The sequence below is a fragment of the Natator depressus genome, chromosome 11 (genome assembly GCF_965152275.1).
Source record: "Natator depressus isolate rNatDep1 chromosome 11, rNatDep2.hap1, whole genome shotgun sequence".
NCBI lineage: Eukaryota > Metazoa > Chordata > Testudines > Cheloniidae > Natator > Natator depressus.
In genome coordinates this window covers 35,694,254-35,721,610 of record NC_134244.1, presented here as the reverse complement: position 1 = coordinate 35,721,610, position 27,357 = coordinate 35,694,254, and the positions used below count along the sequence as shown (strand labels likewise).

Here is a 27,357-nt window from a genome sequence, read left to right as displayed (position 1 = left end):
TCAGTGTAGCTCTGAGTAGAATTTGACATGACTGCAGCTTGTAAGGACTAAGGATCCAATCCTGCAACTAGACCCATAGGAACAAAATGTTGTGCCCACAGGGAGCCCCACTGGCTTCAAAGGGAATCTGCACAGATTAGAATCCAACTGCAGGGTTAGTACCAAAATTTTGAGTGGACTACAGAAAAAAGAAGTCACAGGGATGCCTTCCACCCTCCAATGTAACAAGATGCCTGTGCTGGGGTGGAGCATTTGACCCATCTTGTTAAAGGTTTAGCAAGATTAACTCTGCGCTGTTCTCCCCACATACCCAGGAGGCATTGTGGCACAATATGTCTTTCAAAATTAAAACGCCACCATTCAGGTCATGCACCTGCTCATAAGAAGATTTTGCCTCATAGGAGACATAACTGAGCCTTCAATGTTAAAATTATGTATAGTGTAGACATTTGACATCTATATTTTTAATTGACCTTAACTGGGCAATAACTAAAATCTACCTTACTGGACCTTATGTTTTGATAGAAATTCACAGTACTGTGTAGCATACACACAGTTTCAGGGCAAATATCATAATGATATAAATCAAGATATGCTTGAGCTAATCCAAAAGACCAGAATAAAGCTCTAAGAGATGCAATTAGCAGAGTTATTTTCATAGTATACATGCAAACTTAATGATATTTGAGATTAATGGTTTGGTTCCAGGCAATTTTGAATAGGGAATTCCTTTATTTATATTATGTTTTGTCAACCAAATCAGACAGCAATTTGTAACAGTCAAAACTCAAAGTTTGAAATGAATAGCTGGATTATTAAAGGCAATTTGTAATGGCTGAGTCCCTTTATTTATATTATTGTCACTTTGAATCATGAAGCACTTTGTAAAGCTTAAAATTTTAGCAGCCGGCTCCTGCTCCCATTGAAATCTAGAGCAAAATTAAATGGGGGCAAGAACAGGTCTTAAGTGAATGCATTCTGATGGAAATGGGCCAACAACATGCTGTTGGTCAAGGTTTGTTTTGATGATTTAAAATGTTGAAATTAGAAAATGCACTACTTTCAAAAGAAGAGTACGTAGGCTCACTGTACACTCTAATGAATGTAGTTACTCAAATATTCTGGTTGTTACTAAAGCATTACTATTTATGCCTATTTGTCACATTCTATACAATAATGTGTATAATTATATTTTTTTTCAGAACAACACTAAGCCCATAGAAGTAGTTTTTCCTTGATATTCTAGGGGTCGGAAGAGGAGGTTCTCCCCTAATTTAAGCATGTTGTTTTGCTGATTCAGGCCTTGAGAATGCTGCATCATAAACAAATAGTTTCAAATGTATCACTGTATAGAATAAGACACCTCTCTGCAGGTACTGAGCAGTATCTACAGGGAATGGGAAATTCTAGAGGCTGATAATCCTATGCATAAAATGAAAGGACAATTTAACAAAGAATTATTTTGTAATCCATGCAATATCTTGAACTTTCTTGATATTTTTATTGGTATTACTATTAGAAAAATCAGCATTAAAACCTTTTCTAAACGACAACCATTCTTTCTTAATTTTAGGGGGGTTTGTAATTTACTTCACTTGATTTTCGACACTTGTGATTGCCTGAAACATAAATGAAGAGCAGGCTAAGGAATTGCACTCTGTCTTATATTAATGAAAATAAACTACTCTTCTCTCATTTGCTTTTTAACAAATGTAACAATTGTGATGTCTGGAATAGTGGCAACAGAGTCCTGTGTTGGGCAAGAACAGTTAAAGAACTGACTTTACTTTTCATTGACAATGATTGGAAGTATTAATGATTGATAGTTGTCAGCCTTTATTCTATGACCCTTGATGTCAGTGACTAAGCTCTTACTGATTTCAGTGGTGAAGGATGAGGCCATAAATGAGTTCTATTCTACCTAGTTTAAATATATCATATTATTATTCTCACCATGTACAGCTTAACATCATTTAATGAAGCAACAGCTCACAATTCCAGTGACAGGAAGAAATTTCAAAAAATTTTAGTTCTATTTAAATAATATGCAAGAGTTCTTCTATCTAAAATATTTCAAACTGATTCCCCTTTATTACTAGGTGGCCTGGGATAAATACCAGCAAATTAATTGTGTGATTAATGTGAAATTCAGAAACGACTTTTGGCATAACCTTAGGATCAGGTCTAAGAACCTCTTTTATGAAAAGATGTACGGTGGATCAGCTCCAAGGCTTTTAGTTCCCTCACCCTTCTGGCTGACGTTATGGCAACAATGAATGCCATTTTAATACACAAACACTCAGCCAAGGGTTCAAATGCTGACTTCACAAATGTAAATAAAAACCAAATAAAATCCCAAGGAGAGACAGGTGAGTCCAGAATGTCTCAAAGGTTATTAACTAACAATTGAAGATTGTCCAGATTTGGCCTGTAAACCTGAGACGTCCAGTGCTGCATTGGCCTCATTCTGAGATATGCAAACAGCGTCATATAAGTCTTAGCTGCCATGAGACCTAGGAAGAAAATTACTTTCTGTGTTAGACATATTTCAGAGTTTAAAACAGACTGCACTATTTTTAAAAATTGTCCTCTGGTAAAAAGATTTTTCCTACCAAGAAGTCCAATATGGAGTCTATGAATATAGTTCTCTGAGTTGGGCAGAAATTCATCTTTTTGACATTCAGAAGCATCTCCAAGTCTGAAAAAAGGGTGGTTGTACAGCAGCGTAGCTTGATAGATCCTTGCAAACAGCAGCCTTCAAAAGCCAATCACTCAATTATGGGTAAACAACAATACGCTGCTTTTTCATATAAGCCACTACTATAGAAAGGCACTTTGTAAACACTATTGATGTGGTTAACAGGCCAAATGGGAGCATGTTGTATTGGAACGTTCTTTCACTCAAGCATCACAAACCGGTCTAGAGCTGAAAGTGAAGGGATTATGGAGGCCAGAGTTAACATACATATGGAAGTTTGTTATGTATTTGTTCAGATTCCTTAAATCTAAATTCAGATGAAACTGTACTTTTTCTATACCAAAAAGTCTCTTGAATAAAACTCAACCTCTCAGGTTTTAGATACCTCCTCAGCAGCTCCTATCAGAAGGAATTTCTGCACTTCTGAAAGTAAAATAGCCTCATGAGAAGGTTCTGTGAAAAGGGTAGAGTATAAGGAATTGAACGGGGGCAGTTTCTCAAATTGAATGACCTAGTCCTTTTCTATAATTTCTAGCACCAATTTGTCCAGTGTATTATGAAACAACCCTCCATCTGATGAGAAAATATGCTAGCCTGTCTCCAAACAGAGGAAGGGAAGGATCCCCACTGATTGGTTCTGGACTCTCGATCCTATCAGCAAATCTGAGGCTTGGTTGTTCACCAGAGACAACAGGGAGAAAGCAGATTGTTTAGATTTAGGCTTTGATTTGAAAGACTTCTTCTTGTGTTGGCTCTGGAAAGATGTAGCCTGTTGGTGTTGTTACTGATGTCTTTGATTCAATGGGAAATAAGTCAAGGAAGACTGTGTTTCTGATAACCGAAATAAGCAGTCACAGGTCTTCTCCTGGTAAAAGAAATCAAAGTCCAAATAGCAGCTTTCAATCTTGTCTCCTTCAGCTTTTCCAGAAACTCATTTGCCTTTTCACTTAAAAGACCATCCCCACCTCAATTCTCATATCCTGAGCCAGAGAAGAGCAACAAAGCCAAGCTTGTCTTCTGCAGGTAACTTCATGTGCCAGTGCTCTGGCAGAAGAGTTCAAGGTGTCTAAAGAAACTCCAAAAGCATGCTTTGCCACATTTTGACCAATATTAGGATCTCATTTGCTAATTCCTTTTGTCATCTGGCAAATCCTGCACAAACAGTGCCATCTTTTCCCATATCACCTCTCCATCCATAAGGAGGACAATTGAAAAATTCCAATGGCAGCACTCAATAAGGCCATGGACTCCAGGACTGTCAGTCTCCTGCACAACTGTGATGTGAGACCATACCTGCAGGAGGAGGATCAAACAGAAGAAGCAGGAAGAAACAATCTCTTTATTCTTCCTCTGTCATCCTCTAAACACTGATCTGGCCTTGGATCAGTGATGGATTGTACTGGAGATAGTAATGGACCCAGAGAGTGACGAGAAATAAATGGAGAGAAAACCCTTTGTGGGGACACTGTAGGAGTCTTAGGAGAAGGTGTAGACCAGGGATTGGCAACCTTTGCCATGTGGCCCATCAGGAAATCCGCTGGTGGGCCAGGACTGTTTGTTTACCTGTGGTGTCCTCAGGTTCGGCCGATCACAGCTCCCACTGGCCATGGTTCACCGTTCCAGGCCAATCGGGGCTGCAATCGGCTGAACCTATGGATGCTGCAGGTAAACAAACCATCCCGGATTTCCCTGACAGGCCGCATGCCAAAGGTTGCCAATCCATGGTATAGACAGACCAGGAGAAAGACTAATAATCTCCTCTGCTCTTCTCCTTTTTTCAGGAGAATCGACACTGAACTCAGAACTGACAAAGCCTGTCTCTTCCTCTCATTCAGATCCAAGAAGCCCTCAGAAGCCAAATGGTGTACATCAGCCAAAGTAAATGTCTTCTATGGACCTGAAGATGGAGCTGGAACTGGACAGAGGTTGAAGTTGGAGCTGAAGACCTGGATGGCACGGAATCTGGTGAAATACACAGATCCACCTGCTTGGTACTTAAAGCTGAAGCCAGAAACAGCCTGGGTTTTGGAGCCATAACTGTAGAGGCCCTGTCAGAATCAGATAGATCTGACAAATCTGAAATGAGGGATCTGGCACTGCTAACAGTGGCTTCCTTGACTTCTTCTTCGGAACCAACACAGCTGGAGCTGACAATGTGGCTCTTGGTTCTGTAGCAGGCAGTCTGCTCTTCATCATCACCTGTGCCTTTGAAGACCTGACTGCTTGAGCAATGGGATCTGGAGCCAGACCTGACAAAGGTTCTGATTTTCTACTGCCTTTAAAGTGTTTCATCTTTCAGGAGTAAGACACAGCAACCGAGACAGGCTTCTTAGACTTTGGATCTGATGAGTGCCCAGCACTGGAGGGTTTAGCCTCAAGAGCCTCCTTAAGGAGAAGCACCTGCATCTCTTCTGCCTGTCCTTGCAAGTTCTGGCCATGAAAGTCCAGCAGATGAAACATCCAGAAGGAAACTGGCCCTCTCCCAAGCATTTCAATCACCTAATGTGGTCATCTGATGCCAGAAAAACAGCCAGGCAGAATGCACATCTCTTGAATCCCAGCTTCTTAAAAACATAAGGATGGTCATATTGGGTCAGACCAATCAATGGTCCATCTAGCCCAGTATCCTGTCTTCCAACAATGGCCAGACCAGATGCTTCAGAGGGAACGAACAGAGCAGGGCAATTTATCTAGTGATCCATCCTCTGTTGTCTAGTCCCAGATACTGGAAGTCAAAGGTACACGCAGAGCCTGGGGTTGCATCCCTGGCCATCTTGACTAATAGTCATTAATGGACCCACCATCATTGAACTTATCTAATTCTTTTTTAAACCCAGTTATACTTTTGACCTTCACAACATCCCCTGGCAAAGATTTCAAAGGGTTGACTGTTCATTGTTTGAAGAAATACATCTTTATGTTTGTTTTAAACCTGCTATTAATTTAATTGGGTGATCCCTGGTTCTTGTGTTATGTGAAGTAATAATTAATACATCCTTATTCACTTTCTCCACACCTTTTTTGATTTTATAGACATCTATCATATCCCCCTTAATTGTCTCTTTTCTAAACTGAACAGTCCCAGTCTTAATCTCTCCTCACATGGAAACTGTTCCATACCCCTCATCATTTTTGTTGCCCTGTTTTGCACCTTTTCCAAAACCAAGATATGTTTTTTGAGATAGCGCAATCAGAACTGCACACAGTATTCAAGGTCTGAGTGCATCATCAGTTTATATAGTGGCATTATGATATTTTCTGTTTTGTAATCTATCACTTTCCCTATGGTTCCTAATATTGTTAGTTTTTTAACTACCACTGCACGTTGAGAAGATGTTTTTGGAGAACTATCCAAGATCTCTTTCCTGAGTGGAGACAGCTAATTTAGACCTCATCGAGTATATAGTTGGGATTATTTTTTTCAAAGTGCATTACTTTGCATATATTGACACTGAATTTCATCTTTTTTGTTGCCCAGTCACCCACTTTTGTGAGGTCCCTTTATAACTCTTTGCAGCGAGCTTTGGATTTAACTATCTTGAGTAATTTTGTATCATTTGCAAATTTTGCCACCTCACTGTTTATCCCCTTTTCCAGAACACTGTGAATATTTTGAACAGCACATGTTCCAGTACAGATCCTTGGATTAAATAGTAGAGTCCCCACTATTTATCTCTCTCCATTATGAAAACTGATCATTTATTCCTATCCTTTGTTTCCTATCTGTTAACCAGTTACTGATCCATGAGAGGATCTACCCTCTCACCCCATGACTGCTTACTTTGCTTAGGAGCTTTTGGTGTGGGACCTTGTCAAGGGCTTTCTGAAAGTCTAAGTACACTATCTCCACTGGATCAACCTTGTCCACATGCTTGTTGATACTTTCAAAGAATTCTAACAGATTGGTGAGGAATGATTTCCTTTTATTAGGAAACAACAAGCCATGTTGACTCTTCACCAACACGTGGTGTGTATCTATGTGTCTGATAATTCTGTTCTTTACTATAGTTTCAATCAGTTTGCCTGGTATTGCCAGGATTGCCTCTCGAGCCTTTTGTTTAAAAAATTCAGCATTATAGCTATCCTCTGGTCATTTGGTACAGAGGCTCATTTAAGTGATAGGTTACATAGCACAGATAGTAGTTCTGTATTTTCACATTTGAGCGCCTTCTGAACTCTTGGGTGAATACTGTCTGGTCCTGGAGACTTAGTACTGTTTAATTTATTAATTTGTTCCAAAACCTCCAATATTGACATCTCAGTCTGGGACAGTTCCTCAGATTTGTCATCGAAGAAGAATGGGAATCTCCTACACATCCTCTGCAGTTAAGACCAACATAAAGAATTCATTTAGCTTCTGCTTTTTCTTCAGTTTCACCAAGCGACTAACTGACTTTAACTAACTAACTATAACTATACTAAACAATTACCAAGACACTAAGAACTGGAGAAAAAAAAACAACCCGGATCCAAATGGTCTGGAGTGGTTCACTTCCATCTGGCACACTGGTTGAAAGGAAGTGAGCTGATAGAAGGCATTGACCCCCCTTTACAACATTTGGAGATGCTGAGGACAGAGGCAAAGGGGTCATGCAAGTGTTCTAACAGGCGCTGCTTGGAGAAGGTTCTAACATCAGGCACCACCAGGCAGTGCAATACCCATAAGTGGAAATATGCAGAGCCGCTCAAAGAAGAAATTATAACGTGTACAGGATATCATACTTATTATTTAGATATGGATTACTGATCTACAGTAACCCTATTTCTTTAGGCCTGCTCCAAAGCCCAGTGCAGCCAATGGAAAGAGTCACATCAATTTCAATTATGTTTGAATCATGTCCTTTTTTTCCAAATAATTTAACGCCTGATCCTGCAAGCTGTCTCCTGAGTTAATGGAAGGCAAGGATGTAATATCAGGCCTGAACTAAAGATCAATAGAAAATGTAGTTTTCAGAACTGTTCGTCTCCTTTACAAAAGCTACACAAAATTCCAAAAAAGCCACAAGAAATCATAAAGTAGCATCTTATCAAGGTTTATACTGAAACAGAATGCCACAGCCAGTCAGAGCTCAGGTACAGTCACTGCCTTTCAACCATACTCTAGTTTTCCATACAGTGTGCAAATCTGAGCATTCTGATTGATATCCTCAGAATCTGATGTCTATATGTTCACAGACATGACTACTCCTGAATCTCATGTCTACATTTAATCAGTCATTTTGTTTATCATTTTATTCAATTAAATATTTGTTCATTAGATATTTCAGCAAGGTAACAACTACCTGAGAGTGGTGCCTGTTGATTCAGTAGTAACCATATCCTGGGCTGATAAAGGTGTCAGGCTAGATCCCCAGGGTCGTGTAAATTTGTGTAGCTTAACGGAGGTCATGCTCCCCTTGATTGGAAGTCAATGGAGCTACACAGATTTACACAACATCTAAGGATATGGCACATCAGCCTCAAAGTATTTTGGCCTAAAATAGGATTATTATTTCATGATCAGGAATCAGACTCAAATTTTCAATATAAATAATGCCTCTACATTATTCTGTATTCTAATACAACATAGGATCAATCTTTAAATAATACTTTAAATCAGCATCCAATTATCAGTATTAATGTCTCATCTATGTAGTGTACTCAATGTATGTACATGAATTCCTATATAAATCCATAAAATTAACTGTAGAGTATGTAGCCATTCATGAGATTATAAATTATATGGCAATAACACTAACAGTTTCTTGCCAATACTATAATCTAAATTACAGTCTTGTAGCATATTACGTCTACTGCTGCATGGTCTATAATGATGTATTTCACTACGGTGCTTTCTTTAAGGCTGGAGACTTGGATACATTACCTATTTAAAACTGAGTAAGAATGTATTTCTGATTGAAGTAATTCAAGACACAAATCAACAATATTAACAGCTAAAAACATGTTACAAACTCTTTGATGAGTACTTGTTTTCACTTTAGTTGTGCTAAAAAATAAATGCATTTTAAAATAGTTTTACTTGCAAATTTAAAAGCAAATATAGGTGCTAGAATAATAGATAGCCTTAAACTGCCAATAGATCAGTGGCCTGATCCCAAGTCCACTAAAATCAGTGGAGAGGCTTCCATTGAGTTCAGGAGCCTTTGGATCAGTCCCTGAATCATGCAATCTTCAGTCCTCAGCAAAACTTCCACTGAAGTCAGTAGGAATTTTGCCTGAGTAAGGACTGCATGATTTGATTATATATAAAGGTAACACATGCATAGTGGAAGATAATGCAAAATAGTGGCTTGTCCTAAAGTTAACTTGCTGCTCCTCTCAACTGACATTACAGTAAGATACTTAAACAACAGGTCATGTGTACTGTCGTAAAGATTGCTACTGGAAAAAAGATCTAATTTTCAACATTTCAATCCATACACTGTATATTTTAGAGAAAATTTACCATTTGTAGTGGACATGAAGATATGTTTGCTGATTTCTGTTGGTTTGGTCATTGTGCAGGAAAGATTAAGTGACATTCACAGTTTAATCCAATATAATAGGGAGTGAAATAACTAACAGTATGGCATATGCAAATTGCCTAATTTTAATATTATTGAACCTTAATTTCAGAATTCTTATACATGGATCAAGTTAGTGGACAAATTATTTTTTAGAATTTCCTATAAGAAGATATTCTAGAAATCAAACCCACACAACATAGATTTGAATACTACGATTTTACTTATGGTAATGCATATTATCAATATGTAGTTATTGATAATCTTATTTAAAAGTTATGGAGCACTGGCATATTTCAATATCTTCTATAAATAATATATACTTAGGAAAAAATGTTTCCTGTGGGATTTTATTTTCAGAAGCTAAATGCATCCAGCTCATCCGAAGGCAGCACAGTTGATATTGCCCCTCCTGGAGAGGGCGAACAAGCTGAGATTGAACCTGAAGAAGCTCTTGAACCAATAGCCTGTTTTACAAAAGGTAACCAAAACACAATATTGCCTAAAAATCGTGTTAGCAAACTGGGGCTTGATTCAAACACAATTTGCTTCTACAACAGTTGGCACTTGAAACGCCATGGGCCTTCTTGGTTTCACTAGCCAAGAGAAGCTACTCCCTTGTCAGTGATAATCAAATGTCAAAGTAGGAATTCTCTGGAAGGTGGCTAACTCTCCTCCCTGCTCAATCACTAACATATCTCAATATTAAGATACTTGCAGTATTAATTTTTCCAATCCTATAACTGTGTTTTGTAGTCATTAGAGAAGGCCCTTAGAATTTGGAGCAACTCTGTTTTTCTGAGACAAACAGAACTGACCAATAGCCACAAACACTACTGTGTTTTGGATATACAGTAGAACCTTAGAGTTATGAACACAAAAGTTACGAACTGACCAGTCAACCCATAGACCTCATTTGGAACTGGAAGTATGCAATCAGGCAGCAGCAGAGACAAAAAAAAGCAAATACAGTACAGTACTATGTTAAAAGTAAACTACTAAAAAAAATAAAAGGGAAACCAGCAGTTTTCTTCTGCATAGTAAAGTTTCAAAGCGGTAATAAGCCAATGTTCAGCTGTAAACTTTTGAAAGAAGAACCATAATGTTTTGTTCAGAGTTATGAACATTTCAGAGTGACGAACAACCTCCATTCATGAGGTGTTCGTAACTCTGAGGTTTTACTGTAGTTTATAGATTGTGTGTAATATTGACAGATATTTTTAAAGTCAATTTCATACTTAGTTGTAAATGCAAATCACTGTCATTTTCTCCCCATGGTTTCACTCCTACATGTAGTTTAAATCTATTTATTATCACTATTCAGATATTCAGAACCTTATAACGGCAAGTAGGGGATTCCAGTGTCAGATTTTAAAAGTATCTCATAAAGAGAGTGGCTACCAAACTAATAAAATTAATAATAATTTGGATGCCAGAGTGATTAACTACTTCAAAATAAATTGCTATTTTATTCCAATTTCTAGTTATTTAATATGTTTACAGGTTGTGTGCAGAAGTTCACATGTTGTCAAGTAAGTATAGAAGATGGCAAAGGCAAAATCTGGTGGAATCTTAGGAAAACCTGCTACAGCATAGTTGAACACAACTGGTTTGAGACATTCATTGTCTTCATGATTCTTCTGAGCAGTGGCGCTCTGGTGAGTAAATACTGATGACATATTCTGAAAAATAAGTTTTTAGAAGGGTGATTTATTAAAAGTATGTTTGCATACAGGATAGGTTTTGATCAGTATAAAACTCTAATCAGTTTAAGAAATATTTGGGAATCAGCAGTAGCAAACACTCACTTTATAATGTGCAAGATAAAGAAGCCTTGATAGATGTATTTTAATCACAGCTGTGCAAAATGTTCACGCTGAAACCCAAAAACACTCTAAAAGTTCCTGCATTTCATGTTTCATTACAGTTTTGAAATGTGGACCAAAGTTGGAAGGCTTACTAAGATTCACATATGTTTTGATTAGAGATCGACCAAAACCAAAACACTGGGCTAAACTCTGCTTTTAATTAGACTGGTGTAAATCTGGAGTAACTTTATTAAAGCCAGTGGAGTTACCCAGAATTTATAGTGGTTATTTATAGTGCAGAGTTTTGGACCTGAATTCTACTGACCTTTGTTACTGTTTGGATTTTGACCAAAATTTTGAATTGTGAGCCCATCTCTATTTCCGAAAGGACCTGGGCCAATGTCTGAGTGCACATCAAAATCATATTAAAACATGTACACATTTATGGCTTCAAATTATTTTACTCTAGGATTTGGGGCCATTTGAACTATCTGGTGAAGCTCTGGAACTCTCTGCATTCTGCTTAAATCATCCCTGTCATGCTCCACCCTGGGTCATTGTTGTCTTACTATTATTATTATTTTCTAAATTTTTTGTCATCTTTGGAATGTATAAGATTTCACTAAATGGCAATTGTTTCCAAAAAGATTGTCACTCTTCACCACTATCCCATTTCAAATTACACACGCTCTACACTTGCTACACTATCAATGGGCATAGTATACTTTCCAAAAACAAATTACCGACATTTCCATAAATACACTTAAATATATATTTTCTTGCCAGTAAACACTGTCTTTTTTCTTGGTTATGCTGATAGGAAAAGCGTTTTATTTAAATGGGGAAGTAAATAAAATCTTCCTCACTACTCCTCTCTGGGAGAATGTACGTATCTGGAACAGGAGGATTTTTTGAGTTAAGCCCCGTATTAAAATATTGGCAGAAAATCATTTTTTGTATTTATTTCTTGATTCAATAATAAAATAGGATCGCAAATCCTGAAGTCTCTATAGGCAATAACTCTTATAGGCAAATTTATCACTAATTTCTGTGAGGGTTTATTTAAAGGTTGAGTAAAAATCTGAGTAAGGACCTCACGATTTGGCCTGGAATTATTTACTTTGATTTTGTAAAACCAAATCTCAATTGTGAAAAAAAAATCACAGCCAACTGAGGGTCACACAAACAGTACACAGAATTACATGTAGAGTCCCTATATTTCTTGTTTCTCAAAATAATAGAGACTAGACTTTTCCTTTTGCTTAAGAAAACATATGCTCCATATTCCATTGGAGAAAGCATAAAACAAGACTGCCTCTCTCAAAGTTGGATTCTGTTGAAGCAGATGTAGTGAAATGGGAACTAAGTAATATAAGAGTTGAAAATAGTGCACAAAGAAGAAAATGAAAATGGTGCACAGACTTTAATCCCTCCACTTTCTTCATTTATCTAATTGATCTTTCTGAACCAGGAATGAATACTTAGTTATGAATACTTGCAAACGTTGTGTTCACAGGCTTTTGAAGACATATATATAGAGCAGCGCAAGACTATCAAGACCATGCTGGAATATGCTGACAAGGTTTTCACATACATCTTTATTCTGGAAATGCTTCTGAAATGGGTTGCCTATGGTTTTCAAATGTATTTCACTAATGCCTGGTGCTGGCTGGACTTCTTGATTGTTGATGTAAGTTCTTTATTCTTCAAGTCTTTTCTGACTGATTTTCCTATCAACAAAGTTACAAAGCTCACTATTGTGAAGTACATTTCTAATGAACACAGTACTTTGAGCAAAAATTAATGGAAATTTTACTAACAGCCTGTGGTTATCTGATGGTGTTACTAAAGGTGCATTTATACTCAAAAGAGAAAACTATAACTAACAGAACGTTACATACTAAACAAAAGCCAGGACATACCAAAGTTAAAGTCCCATGCAAAACTCCGCAATTTGTGCATATACATTATGACACAGTCTTATTATATGATCACATATTGTTTCTCAAATAATACATTATATCATCATGGAACTTTTGTACAGCCATCCAAACTTTGCATCTAAGATACTATGTTTGGTCCAAATGCTGTCAAAGCTTTATTCCCAAGAGATTATCCTCTACTCTGTTAGTGTTTGCAGTGAAGTAGTGAAAAAGGCAGTGGCATTAACATATGAAATTAGTTAGTGTAGCTGGAGTTTATTAGCTGTTTGACAATTTGTAAGAAATAAGTTAGCTATAACTTGGGAGGGTTTATGATGGAAGAGAAGAGAAGCTTTCTTGGCTTCCTTCCCAGCCACGGCATATATCTGTACAAAGTCCCTGCAGAGGATGGATCAGTTGATCATTACCTGTTCTGTTCATTCCCTCTGGGACACCTGACATTGGCCACTGTTGAAAGACAGGATACTGGGCTAAATGGACCTTTAGTCTAACACGGTATGGCTGTTCTTATGATCATTGTCTTAAGGGATCAGTGCCCCCAGAATATTTTGGTCTCCTGCCTTCCAATGTGATCTGACTCAGTCCTTTAGTGAGCCAAAGTGATGTGTGTGTTCAAATGAGAATGGGTATCTTGGAGGCAAAGGTGCCTAAGGTTGTTGCCACTAAATTATTGTATTGCTTCACGAGGCAGTCCAAATTCTGGTCCCTTCATTGTAATGTTTCTGTTAGTATGCTCTAGAACAGCGGTGGGCAAACTACAGCCCAGGGGCCACATCTGGCCCTTCAGACCTTTTAATTCAGCCCTCAAGCTCCCACCAGGATGCAGAGTCCGGGGCTTGTCCCGCTCCAGCTAGGGAGCGGGATTGGGGGCTTGCCCCGCTCTGCGCATGCCATGGATCTGCATGGCTCCCAGAAGCAGAGACATGTTCCCCCCTCTGGCTCCTATGCGTAATGAGGATACTTAACTTAGATTCTATTTCCCTAAGTTAAGTATCCTCACACCTTCTTGTCAACTATCTAAATGGGCCATCTTGATTATCACTACAAAAGTTTTTTTCTCCTGCTGATAATAGCTCATCTTAACTAATTAGCCTCTCACAGTTTGTATGGCAACTTCCAACTTATCCATATGTGTGTGTATATATATATATCTTCTTACTATATGTTCCATTCTATGTATCCGATGAAGTGGGCTGTAGCCCACGAAAGCTTATGCTTTAATAAATTTGTTAGTCTCTAAGGTGCCACGAGTACCCCTGTTGTTTTATTACTATCTGATCTCAGATTGTCATTTCTAGATGCATGCTCTTTTAACTCCCATAGTTGTGGTTCAAGTCATTTTTGTTTATATATAAAATAAAACTATTTTAGCACATAAGGGGCATTCCTTATTGTCATATCAGTGAATACTTACATCTGAAAAGTGATTTGTGTTATAAATCTTGTGGGATTAAGTGAAGGTCTTCAGGATTCTTTCAAGTACTTGAATGAAATACGCATATATTCAGGTATACATGTCTTCTATACTTCTGGTGGTGGAATGCTATAGGTATACTTTAATCAAAAGAAACACAACTGTGGCAAATTCTTCCACTTAAAACTGCTTAGATTAGCTTCATTTCAGACATGAAAGTTAATCCTCTCCCGTGGTGGAGTAATTTACATTGAGCAATATTCTCTGATATAGTACAAATATGATTTCATTGCCCGTGTGTCTTTGTAAATATACAGTGGTGGTCAATAAAAAGCTGAAATTCGCCGATAGCTGTCTCACAAGTACCTGAGATAGCACTGTACTTTCCTTTATTTAGAACAGGAAATAAGCTGGGAACCTCAATTGGTTATCTGTTGGTAAACAATGACTTTTAAATGGCAATCACTATAGTCCAAATCCTGCTGGTTTTACTTTCATAACTCTTATATTACAATGTACAACAATGTGCCTTTAAATGGGTGGTGGTTAGGCTTTTGCTCAATAAGTCATTTTCGGACCTTAGTGATGATGTTAATCATCCTTCTCAAATCTCCCCTTTGGAAGAAGATAGTCAAGAAAGTAGGAATGTGGCAGCTCCATCAACACTAATTTCACAGATATTAGTCACTCTGTTTTTATGTCTGGGTGTGGAACAGCGACTATATTATTAATATCTAAGGTTTATGAAGTCTTCCTGACAACAGGCCATGGGAAGATGTCTATGCTGAGTTATAACATCAATCATCAGCCTTTCACAGGTGAACTGCTGCCACTGAAACCTACCAAACTTGTTGGTAAGCGGAAGCATAAGAAGAGTGTTGTGGAATCTGCACCAGTTACTGGGGTGTCTGCCCACTTTTTGCCAAAAAGTTTTGCACTCCTGGTGTTCTATCCACTAGTTCCTGGATTCTAAGGAAGATATGGTGCCTTACAGGAACTATTATTTTATATGGCTAATATCACGTGTTGCTCCATGTATGGCATGGAGCTAAGACTGCAGCCGTGCCCTTTGAGTCTGACCAAATGATCAAGGCTGTAGGGAAGCCTCATGATGTGCTGGTTAGAACAGTGAACCAGAAGTTAGGAGAACTAGATCCTAATCCTATCTGTTCTATTAACTGGCCACTGCTTGACCCTGGGCAAGTTACATAACCTCTCTGTGCCTTTGTAAAATGAGGATAATAAATAATACTTAGCCACAACTGTAAAGTATTTAAAAACCTCAGAAAAAGGTACAAAGTATCCTTATTAAAGACCTTGGGTAAAATTTTTGAAAGTGACTAAAACTTATTGAAAGTCAGTAGAACTAAGGCCCCTAAGATACATAGGTGCCTTTGAAAACTATATCCTTTGAGAACAGTGAGCTACGTCCAGACATTGAACTCTAACCAGATAAGAAGAGATAAAGATAAGGCAAACTGGCAAGCTGTACAGACTAATATATACTCTTTTTTTTTTTTAAACAGGCCCTCTTTAGGTCCATTATGGTTCCTTGCCCCTCCAACAAAATATATGAAAATGTAAGGACTTTTTTATGTCAACAAAGGTTCCATAAACAGGTGTCCTATAAGTATTTTCCCTTCCTCAATAATTTTTTAAAATATTTCCTATGGTTAAAAAAAGAAAACTATAGAAAGAGGTCCAACCAGTCTTAAGAAACCCACATAATACATATTATATCCTAATATCAGCAGGTTCAGGAAATGAATAATTATTGTTTTTCTGTTTTTCTGTAGGTGTCGTTGGTTAGTCTAATAGCCAATGCCTTGGGCTATTCCGAACTTGGTGCCATTAAATCGCTTAGGACACTAAGAGCTTTGAGACCTCTAAGAGCCTTGTCACGATTTGAAGGGATGAGGGTGAGACAAATGAAGGAACCTGAATTAATCTATGCATAAACAGAAACCATACTTGCAAAATGAGGAATGACAAATCCATGTAGAAATATTGCACTATCCTCTTTTCTATGGCATACCAGTAACTACAGTAGGATGCTTTATTACATAACTAAAATTTATATCCAATTGCAATCATTAGTATTTACAAGCAATCACACATATTTTTTAGGTTATTTACCACCTAGATAATTACAGAGTTTTTGTGTAAAACATTAAGGAATTATCAGGATGCAATGCCTGCATTGTTAATGCCTATCACATTTTCTGATGATGAGTGAAAGAAGCATAGTTTCTATATTTCTCTCCTGCTAAGAAAAAAAAAAGTCTAAAAAAATTGTGTCTACTTAGCTTGCAGAACTGCATAGCCTGTGGTTGCTCTCTTTCTACTATGTATGGCAATCAGGTTTTAAATAATGATACTGGGGCTTACTGCACAGAACTCCTATGACAGAGTATATGAAGTGTGTGTGATGGAAAGGCACAGGGTTTACACGCATGTAGTTTACTTCTTGCAGGTCAGACTTAGAGTGTACCCAATCTACTCATGACAACAGAGGTGAGTTATTCCAGCCCTGGAGCTGTTATAATTCCCATTGGATTTAGGGACCTGAGTGGGGAGAAACTGGCCTTAGAACTGAGAAACTCCAGTCCCCTTTTCAGTCTTCCTGGGATGCTTATTCCATCTACTGCTGTCAGCCTCCATCCCCTGCCTCATGTGTCAGAACTGGCATGGGACACATAGCAACATCGTGGTGACGAGGCTGGCAGCAGTGGGACGTATGATATGTCAGGAGCATGAGACCCCCTGCCAGCTGGAATGGGGGGAAAACACACATTTCTGTATTTCTGAGAGGCACCCACATGAGATAGGAAGTGAGGGGAAGGCTCTCTCAATAAATGGTAGAGAGAAGGATGGGGTGAAAATGGAAGACAGAGATGGGAGCAGAGTTCTCTTAGCTGCTGCCTTTCAACTTTGAGTTTTATTGTGTATGTTTCTCCTAAGGATCAAGGCAATTTTGATGAGCCTGTGTGACTCCACCACCTTGCCTCTCTTCCCACATAGCTTTCCAATTCTTTCTTGTTTAGGAAGTTATTCAGATTTCCATAGCTTGCCAATCTGCCTAAATATAACAGCAATTATCTCAGTTGTAGTGACAGATGATGCTAATGTCTGAAAAAACTGATTTGTAACAAAATGGATAACATTCATATCTTAACCTTCACCTTGGAAAACTCCCTTTATAATCTATCTGTATACTTTAAGCTCACATACATACAAACAGTACTGTTTCTTTCCAATTGTCGCGGGGCTGATACACCCCATCATCCCGTGGAGGCAGGGGAGAGGTGCCTCACAGTCCCGTGATCAGGTCTCGGGGCTGCGCAGCTCAGGGGCCTCAGTCCTTAATGCAGCCCTTGATAGCAGGGCAGTGCAGACCAATGGCCAGAGCCAATACTACAGCCCCTGATGTCCAGGCAGTGCGGCCCAATGGCCAGAGTCAATACTACAGCCCCTCCTGTCGGGGCAGTGCGGCCCAATGGCCAGAGCCAATACTACTGGCAAGATGGGGGTCCACCAAAACACGCTGAGCCTTGGTCCTCTTCTGTCACTGTTTTGCCACAAAACCTCCCTGGGTCACTTCCTACCCAAGTCTCTGGAGGCCTCTGTCTCTGGGATTCTCCAGTCTCTCCCCTCTCCACGATGTCCCGTGTCGGGGTCCGCCTCCGTGTGGCTGGCCTCCACATCTTGGAGTGCAGGCGGTCCTCCCTCAGGAGCTGGCGACACACCTCCTTCCCCGCCGGCGGTCAGCCCAGACTGAGCTGCTCTGCTGGTTTTTATAGCCTGCTTCCAGATGGAGCACGCCCAGGAGAGCTGGGGGTGTGTGGCCTCCTCTACTAAGAGAGAAAGGTTAACCCCTCCTGTAACCGTGTGGGGCTGATATACCCCGTCACACCAATACTGTACAACACAATAAGATGCCAGTGAATAGATTCTTTGTACCTGGCAACTAGATAAAATACTAGCTCTTTGCCCACACCCCATAGGCCCCAAACAAAAGCCTAGTGAAGTAAATGGAAAGATTCCTCTTGATTTTAGTGGTCTTTGGATACAAAATTAACCACCCAAAACCTTCACTGCAGACAGATTCTTTGCTGTTTCCTCAGCTGCTGAATCTTCTTTTCAGAGTAAAATAGAATCACTATACATAATTCAAATAACCTTTGCTCAGCTGCACTTGCTCTGATCTTTTGCAGTCACTTTTTCCCCGTAGAATTGCTTAATTGTATATAAATTAAACATAGCCAAGAAAAACCAATGAACAGAAGTGTGCATTTATTTGCTCTCATTAAGTCCAATGAATATAAAGATTATTTTAGACCAAGGTTTAAAATTAATTATGTGATGACAAAACTAAATGCACAGTACAGAGTTGCCTAACTTTTCTATGTGAATATTAGAATATCATGTGTATAATTCCTAATGTTTTAATTCAATCTCAGAATCAAGTCATCAGAACTGCCTACTTTATGTGTAAAATTCTTTTGCTCAGTCTTCCATCATCAGTCATTCTTTACATTTATTTAAAAATATATTTTGTTGCACTGTCTATAGATTTTGATTTATGTTCTTAATATTTAACATTTCTTTCTCTCTTTTTTCTAGAGCACACAAATTCTAAGGCTCCATCTAACCACTACCAGGTTTTCTTTAATTTCTTTTCATACTTTTTCATTGCCTTGCTTTCCATGTAGGGTTTTAGTTCTTGCTTTTTTCAGTTTCATTGAAGGTATTACTTTCTTTCAATATTTGCTAAAATATTTCATTATGAAATATAGACAGAAAAAATCTGTTAGTATTATAGAAATATTAATAGAACATTGTGTGATTCTTTAATTATAAAAGATCATTGAGGCTTTTTTGTCTTTAATTTGTATGCTAGGTGGTTGTTAATGCCCTGATAGGAGCAATTCCATCCATCATGAATGTGCTACTGGTTTGTCTGATATTCTGGCTAATCTTCAGCATCATGGGAGTAAATCTGTTTGCTGGCAAGTTCTACCACTGTGTTAACACAACAACTGGTGAGATGTTTGATATCAGCGATGTTGACAATTATACTCAGTGCGAGGACCTCATAAAAAAGAATGAAAGTGCCCGATGGAAAAATGTGAAAGTAAACTTCGATAATGTAGGTGCTGGGTATCTTGCACTGCTTCAAGTAGTAAGTGAATTTCTGTATTTTATATTGCTGTATTTGAAAAAAAAAGTATAAGAGAAATGGGCAACTTTCATCAAAAAGCAGGTTAATTTCTTCATATACAGTCAGTACCCTTAAAAAGACTCATATTACTTTACCTGTAATTAAGATATTAGTGGTATAAGAGAGATTCCCCACCCTAATATAGGGAATACCTTCTTACACTGATAGTCCCTAATGTTAAAAAGGCAAAAGGAAGCGTTTTGATGACACACAATACAATTGCACCCCCTGCAGCCTGGAGAGCGGGGGGTGGGAATTAGTCTAGGCTGGCACAAGAAAGAGGGCTCTGTGGCTTCTTTAAGGGTCCCCCTCCCTCCCTGTCCCTCTCCCCCCTCCTCATGGGAGTTCAGTTCCTTGTGCATTTGGGGGCGGGAAATGAAGCTGAGAAGAAGGCAGGCATCCTTGCAGATTGGCTGGTCTGAGGAGGGGTGCCCAAGCACATACTGGCACCCATGCACCCAAGGGGAGGGCACATGTGCCCTTTCTTCTGGCCAGGGTGTCATTATATGCCCAGAAAGCAACTCCCACCCTCCCATCCCTGGGATTATAGTAGGAACAGGTTTGCTGAGTCAGCTGTGGGCATCGTGCTAGTCATCTGTTTGGGACAGGGAAGGAATTTTCCCCTCACTGCCAGATTGGCAGGGGCAGGGCGGGTTTTTAAGTCTTCCCCACAGCAGCTCAGGGACCTGGTGGTTAGGTTAGGAGATACAGTTCAAACTGATAACTTTGCAGTTGTACAGTGCAGATACTCATTCAATGGGATGGGAGTCGAGTTCCCTGGTAGACCGTAATTGGAAGTGGCGTTAGGGGAATGCTTCCCCTAAAGAAGCTGGGGAATTGGGATGGAGCTCCTAATGTCTGATTCAACAAGAGGAGAACCCCCTTTTCTGTAGCCCCTTAATCCTTGTACACATGGAGGGAGGTAAGATCCCAGCATCGGGCAGGAGCCAGTTGTGGAGACCTGATGGCAGCCCTCCACCAGGTGAACAAATCATGGAAGGAAGGATGACCTGCTCTGGATAAGTTTTTGCCAGATAGTACCCAGATAAGTTACATTAATAAATGTGTGGCTTAGTTAAACCACATCCCTTGTGCCTTGTCTTTCTTTCTACATGGCTGGGACAAACAGTGGTTGCCACTAAAAAAATCTGTACAATTGTCATTTACAAATAATTAAGGCAAGGGAAACCGCACTAACATTAATTAGGTAAATAGGATCATTCTAAAAATGTTTTAAGGAGGACAAATGTACTAAAGACTCATAACTTTCCTATTGGATTAATATTTGTAATACAGCTCTATACAGTATATTAAATGAATAGTGAAGTATTACAAATCACATTTTATGGTACTGCCTGGTTATACTCATTTTACGCGATATTGTTCTTAAAATGGGCAATAATTGCCACTTTTTCCATACAAAAAAAACTCCTAATGATATCACTGAGGCTTCTTAGCAAAGATCAAGGGCCACATTTGGTGCCTGGAGAATGGATGAAGTAGTAGCATATATATGATTGGAACATTTTTAGAATATCTGATAACTATTTATGAAAAAGAGTAGGAGACTAATACATATAATTGTATTATATGCGTGTTTTTAATTGTGATATGAACAGTGCTGGTATGAATTTATGTTTTTAAAAAAAGATTATTAAGAGATGTGCTCTCATAATTTTGTAGGGTCTGGATTTTTACAGGTAAATAAAAACTTGTGTTCCATTTCCAGGCTACATTTAAAGGATGGATGGATATTATGTATGCAGCTGTTGATTCACGAGATGTAAGTATAATATAAGTTTTAAGACTATTTATATCTGTTGAATATATTCCGACATTCCGCATATGTAATGAAATTTTAATAGCTATATTGAATTGTGTTGAAAATATTGAACAATAACGACATGGATTCACTGATTATAAGGCCAAAATGGACCATTTTAATCAACTAATGAGATTTCCTACATAACGTAGGCCATAGAATTTCACAAAGCAATTCCTGCAGTCGAGGGAATTAATCTTCCTTATTTCTATTAAGCCCGATAATTTGTAGTTGAATTAGTCTGTTTAGATTATTTTTTAGAAAACCATCCAGCCTCAATTTAAAGATGCCAAATGGTGATGGATTAAACACTGCCTTTGGTAATCATCTGTGTGAACGGTTAAAAAAAAAAAGAGATATTCAGGAAATGCATACATTGAATATAGAGGAATATACAACCTTTTTTCAAAATTGATAATTAGAGGGTCACACACTTCATTGCTCATGTAGGCTGGGCACTGTATGTTGCCCAACTTATTTGGTGCAAATCACTTTTCAGGGTTGAGGAGCATCTGAGAAGGTATCCGGGGGGGATAGAAATAGTAAATTTCAATTCACTTCATATAAGTACTGTAAAGAAATCTCTATTGTGAAAGTACAATTACAAATGTAGACTTTTTTTTACATAACTGCACTCAAAAACAAAACAATGTAAAACTTTAGAGCCTACAAGTTGAAGCATGAAGGGGCATACAAATGTTTAGCATATCTGGCATGTAAATAACTTGCAACACCAGCTACAACCATGCCATGCGAATGCCTGTTCTCACTTTCATGTGACATTGTAAATTAGAAGCGGGCAGCATTATCTCCCGTAAATGTAACCAAACTTGTTTGTCTTAGCGATTGGCTGAACAAGAAGTAGGACTGAGTGGACTTGCATGAGGTGAATTGAAAAATACTATTTTATCTCTTTTACAGTACAAATATTTGTAATAAAAATAATATAAAGTGAGCACTGTACACTTTGTATTCTGTGTTGTATATCTGTATCTATCTAGCTCCTCTTGCCATGAGTTGCTGCTTTATGAATTAAATGAAATTTTTGATTCTTAGTGTTCATGCAGATAATATATAAATGTATGATGTTTTATAGCTACTAGATCAGCCTAAGTATGAGGACAACCTGTACATGTATCTTTACTTTGTCATCTTTATCATCTTCGGATCATTCTTCACCTTGAACCTTTTCATTGGTGTCATCATAGACAACTTCAATCAACAAAAAAAGAAGATAAGTATTTCAAGTATTTATTTACTGCTTTAAGAGTGAACAAGGTATAATAAAAGCTACAAATCCCCAAGTCTATTTCCATTCTAGACATTCCTTACAGTGAACCAGTGACTTATTCTGTGTAAAGATGATGGACACACAATTTATTTCAAGTATCTAAATAAATTCACCTTCTGCCTGATCCTATTTTTGTAATGAAAAAATCTGCTGTTATGGATCTGACTGCAACATCATAATTTTCAGCACTTTGACTTCACTGCAAGAAGTCAAGAGAAGGCAGGAAACAATAAGCCTTTGTTTAATACAAATATGTTCACAGAAATTTGCAAATTGTGCAAGAAAACCTACAATAAATAAGCAAAAGAGGAACATGTGTGTTATCACTCTGATTAGCAGGAAAGTTATTCTCTTGGAAAAAGTCCCTCTTTAAAATTAATCAGGTGTGCTTACTACTTAAATACTTATCATTCAATGAAGTATAGCCATTAGTGGTGGGAGGGACTAGCTGCCCCAAGTACAATCCCATCCACGGCCCTAGGCATGTTCTTGGCACCTGTCCCCACTTTTCATACCACTGGGGCTACACTTCTATTTTTGGTGTGCTAGGTCTATCAGAGCTAGCGTGGGTTATGTCTCCTCAGGCTGGAAATTACACCTTCCAGCTCCAGTGTAGACATACCCACAAAATAAAACACAAAAAACAAGGAAGCAACTACAAATTCAGTTCTACAAGCCTTTATAAGAATAAGACCCATCAATTCCAACAGGACTAATCACAGGAGTAAAGCTTATTAAGGATCTGTAGTAATGAGCCATATGATTCTGACCTGTTCAATTATAGGAAATGGGAGGAACTTGTAAACCCTATTTAATCCTCCTTTAATTTATAGTTCATTGGAAAGGTAAAAAAAAGTAAGAAATAATGGGAAATTTTTTTTCTGAATCTGTTGAGCTTTCAAGTAATTTTAAAATAATTTAATTAAAAATAATTGGAGGCCCTAGGATCGTTAGTATGGTAATTCTTCAGGTGTCTGATGGAACTAGCAGCCTGAGTATCATCTTAAATGTCTGTGTTTGCTGTGAAAATCCTTTGGCTTCAGCTGCGGCCACTCTAATCAGTTAATGAGATACAACATTTCCATTCTACTCCCAACTGAGTCTAAGGCAAAACTCAGCTGTGAATGAACATCTTTAAACAGTCAGCATTTCTCTTCAGAATAACTGCAGACCAACCTGCAGCTTCTTCAGACGCTTCAAGGGGCAAATGCCATGACTTGAGGCTTAAATTTCCAGTTTAGTAGACACTGACAGCCTAACTTTAACACTGAACTTCCATTTAATTGTGTCCATAATCAACTAACACAAATGTTAGAATGCTGAAAACACCCACAGATCAAATAGTCAGATATTTGAAAGGTAACACTTGTACCTGCAAAATGGAGGCTAATGTGGAAAACAAATAACAGGCCTTGAAAGTCTTAGGCTTTGTCTACCCTACAGACTTCTACAAATGTAGCTATGTCAGTCGAGGATGTGAAGAGGTGCGATCCCTAACCAACAAAGCTCTGCTGGCAGAAGTCCTTTGTACAGACTCAGTTACACCAGCAAAACTGCACTTTTACTGGAGTAGCTTGTTTCACTCCAGGGCACTAGTTTTGCCATACCAGTATAAAGCGCAGCTTTACTGATATAGGTGCATCACACTAGAAGCACTTTGCTGGTATAAAGAACAGGAGTACTTGTGGCACCTTAGAGACCAACAAATTTATTAGAGCATAAGCTTTCGTGGGCTACAGCCCACTTCATCGGACGCATAGAATGGAACATATATATATATATATATATATATATACACACACACACACACACACAGATAAATTGGAAGTTACCATACAAACTGTGAGAGGCTAATTAGTTAAGATGAGCTATTATCAGCAGAAGAAAAAAGCTTTTGTAGTGATAATCAAGATGGCCCATTTAGACAGTTGAGGACAAGAAGGTGTGAGGATACTTAACTTAAGGAAGTAGATTCAATATGTATAATGACCCAGCCACTCCCAGTCTCTATTCAAACCCAAGTTAATGGTATCTAGTTTGCATATGAATTCAAGCTCAGCAGTTTCTCCTTGGAGTCTGTTTTTGAAGCTTTTCTGTATTCTTATACAAGCAAAGCACTCCTAATGTAGACAGACCCTTACAATGTATAGGGGCTCCAGTTTGTTTGGATTTTTTTTTTGTTCATGTCTTCCTATGACAGGTCCCCCTCAGTATCACTCCATTTTGCTTGTTTCTTAAACTAACTGTATAGACTATGATCCCAATGGTGACCTGCATCCACACTGTGCCTGGAACAGTTCAGGAATGAGGCAGAGTATGGTTCAAAGGTGGTTCTGTGCCACCATTAAGCCCCACAATCCTGGAGCCAGCCAGGAAGAGGCTAGTGCAGTGATTCTCAAACTTTCGTATTGGTGACCCCTTTCACAAGCTTCTGAGTGAGACCCCCTTTATAAATTAAAAACACTTTTTTATATTTAATATTATAAATGCTGGAGGCGAAGTGGGGCTTGGGTGTGGAGGCTGACAGCTCACGACCCCCCGTGTAATAACCTCATGACCCCCCTGAGGGGTCGCAACCCCCAGTTTAAGAATCCCTGGGCTAGTGCTTGGCACAAATTAGAACAACCTCGGAGATGCCCTAATTTATACCTGGCTCCCTGTCACCCGAAGAATCATTCCAGCAGTCAGAGACTGTGAGGGCACAGAAATGCCCTAGCCATGCCCCTTTCCTGCAGACACATGCTCAATGTCAGGGATGGGAACAGGTCAGAGCAGAAAGTGCTATGGTGGTCTTATGTTACGGGGGAGAAGGGAGAAGTGGCTTTGCAAACACTGGAGAAATCTTCCAACTACCAGTGAAAGCGATCATTGGGATATACTTTGTGCTGACAGAGCTGTTCAATAACACTCGTATGATACCTGAAAATTGCCCTTTTAGTATATAAATCAAATGTAAACTCAAATGTCCATCACTAAATTATATAGTGACATACAATAGTTAGAGGTTATGTCTGCAAACATAGTTGTAACCAGTTTTGATCTCATTTCCTTACTTTGGAGGTCAAGATATATTTATGACAGAAGAACAGAAGAAATACTACAATGCAATGAAAAAACTGGGGTCCAAGAAACCACAAAAACCTATACCTAGGCCAGCGGTAAGAGTCCCTTTATTTTCATGCCTCCTGCATTAAATACCCATTTTAAAACATGGTTTTAAGGTTTCATAGACCCTCCCACAAGTTGTGGCCCAAGCCTCCGCCCTGATGCTTGCTCCTTGGGAGTGGCTTCTCCCCTCTCCTCACATGGGTTGGATCCTGGGTTCTTTTTCTGACACCTAGTGCCTCCACCCAAGGTGACGCCACATTGTGTCTGAGACACAAGGGGTACAGTCCCTTGGGAAAATGAATAATGCTACTAACAGACAAGGAGAATAAATCCCAATGCACAAGAAACAATATATAACAACTCAAAGTTCAGCAAAGGAACGACACACCCAAAAATAACAGTGTAACAAAGGGGGACTTTACTGGAAACAGGAAAATAGGAACAAGGGACGAAAGGATTAGGGTTAACTAGTAAGTACTAAACATTAACAAATCAAGTAGTTTCCTACCTTGCAACACTCACAACTCTTCCCATCCCCAGCTCCCTCCCTAGCACTCCTCATATATATGGTATGCTGAGGAGGAGTCCAGAGATGAGTGCTGCAATGCTGTGAATGTTAGCCAGCTTAAACAAAAAAGGGTCCCCTTACTTCACTCTTGGGTGGGGCAGAGTCTTCTCCTGGCTGCTACCAGCCTCACTGGCTTCCTGGTGTTGGCTGGCTCTCGGTAGCCAGTACCGGGTGGGATCTCTGCCACTCTGGACACTGGTCTCCACAGAGCTTGAATGGCCTGATCCATGCAACTTTCCCAAAGTTCTCCCTTTGTGGGGAGAGGGAGTTAATCAGTCACCCTGTGAGCTGTTCTGCTTCTCTCTCTGAGTCTTACAGCTCTCAAGCTCGAAACTAAAGCTAGTCTACTCTCTGGACATGTTTTGGGAGCTGGCAAACTCCAAGTGGGGGTTACAGCTTTAAGTACCATATATATTTGGTAGAGGGAACCAGTTTTTTCTATTTTCATTAAAGAGGTAGAATTTTCTCCTTTCCCCTATTTTTTTTTTTTTTTAGAGTTAGCTTATTTGAATAACTTGGGCTGTTCTCATATTTTCTTTAAGAACATATACATTGGACATATGAAATGGGGGATTCCCTAGATACCTGGGCTAAGTTTCATGATGCACTACATAACTGAGCTGAGTCCCAGGGCAGCTGCAGTCAATTCTGGCTGCTTATTGCTATCCTGGAGGGAGAGGGGATCTTTCCTAACCTTGACTTCCTGGTCTTCTCACTCCAGAAGACCTTTGCAGGAAATGGGGATGCACTGGCCCTTACTGGGAGTTCCATAAAGACCTGCAATCAGGGAGAGTGATAGTGGCAACTTGGTGGGCTTTGAAGACAAAGACAGAGGGGAGCAGACCCTAGTCACCTCTGATCTCAAAGACAACTAAGGAGGGCCTGTCAGGGAGTGTGGGAAGAGATGAGATTGTGTTCATAGAGGTTCAATTTCCATGAGGCTAAATCTTTATGTGAGCTACTTGACGTCATGAGCCAGAT

General features: G+C 39.0%; 1 protein-coding gene across 4 annotated transcripts in view; it reads left to right on the top strand.

Moving 5' to 3' along the window:
* LOC141995926 (sodium channel protein type 2 subunit alpha-like) overlaps window positions 1-27,357 on the top strand; it is a 111,509-nt gene that overhangs the window by 78,622 nt on the left and 5,530 nt on the right. For 3 of the 4 annotated variants that reach the window (XM_074967457.1, XM_074967458.1, XM_074967459.1), the window contains exons 18-25: window positions 9,562-9,682; window positions 10,705-10,859; window positions 12,526-12,699; window positions 16,163-16,285; window positions 19,267-19,548; window positions 21,317-21,370; window positions 22,506-22,643; window positions 25,754-25,858. In XM_074967457.1, coding sequence (XP_074823558.1) covers window positions 9,562-9,682; window positions 10,705-10,859; window positions 12,526-12,699; window positions 16,163-16,285; window positions 19,267-19,548; window positions 21,317-21,370; window positions 22,506-22,643; window positions 25,754-25,858 — 1,152 coding nt within the window. The remainder of the gene's footprint in view (window positions 1-9,561; window positions 9,683-10,704; window positions 10,860-12,525; window positions 12,700-16,162; window positions 16,286-19,266; window positions 19,549-21,316; window positions 21,371-22,505; window positions 22,644-25,753; window positions 25,859-27,357) is intronic. The other variant, XM_074967460.1, reaches the window with a different exon arrangement.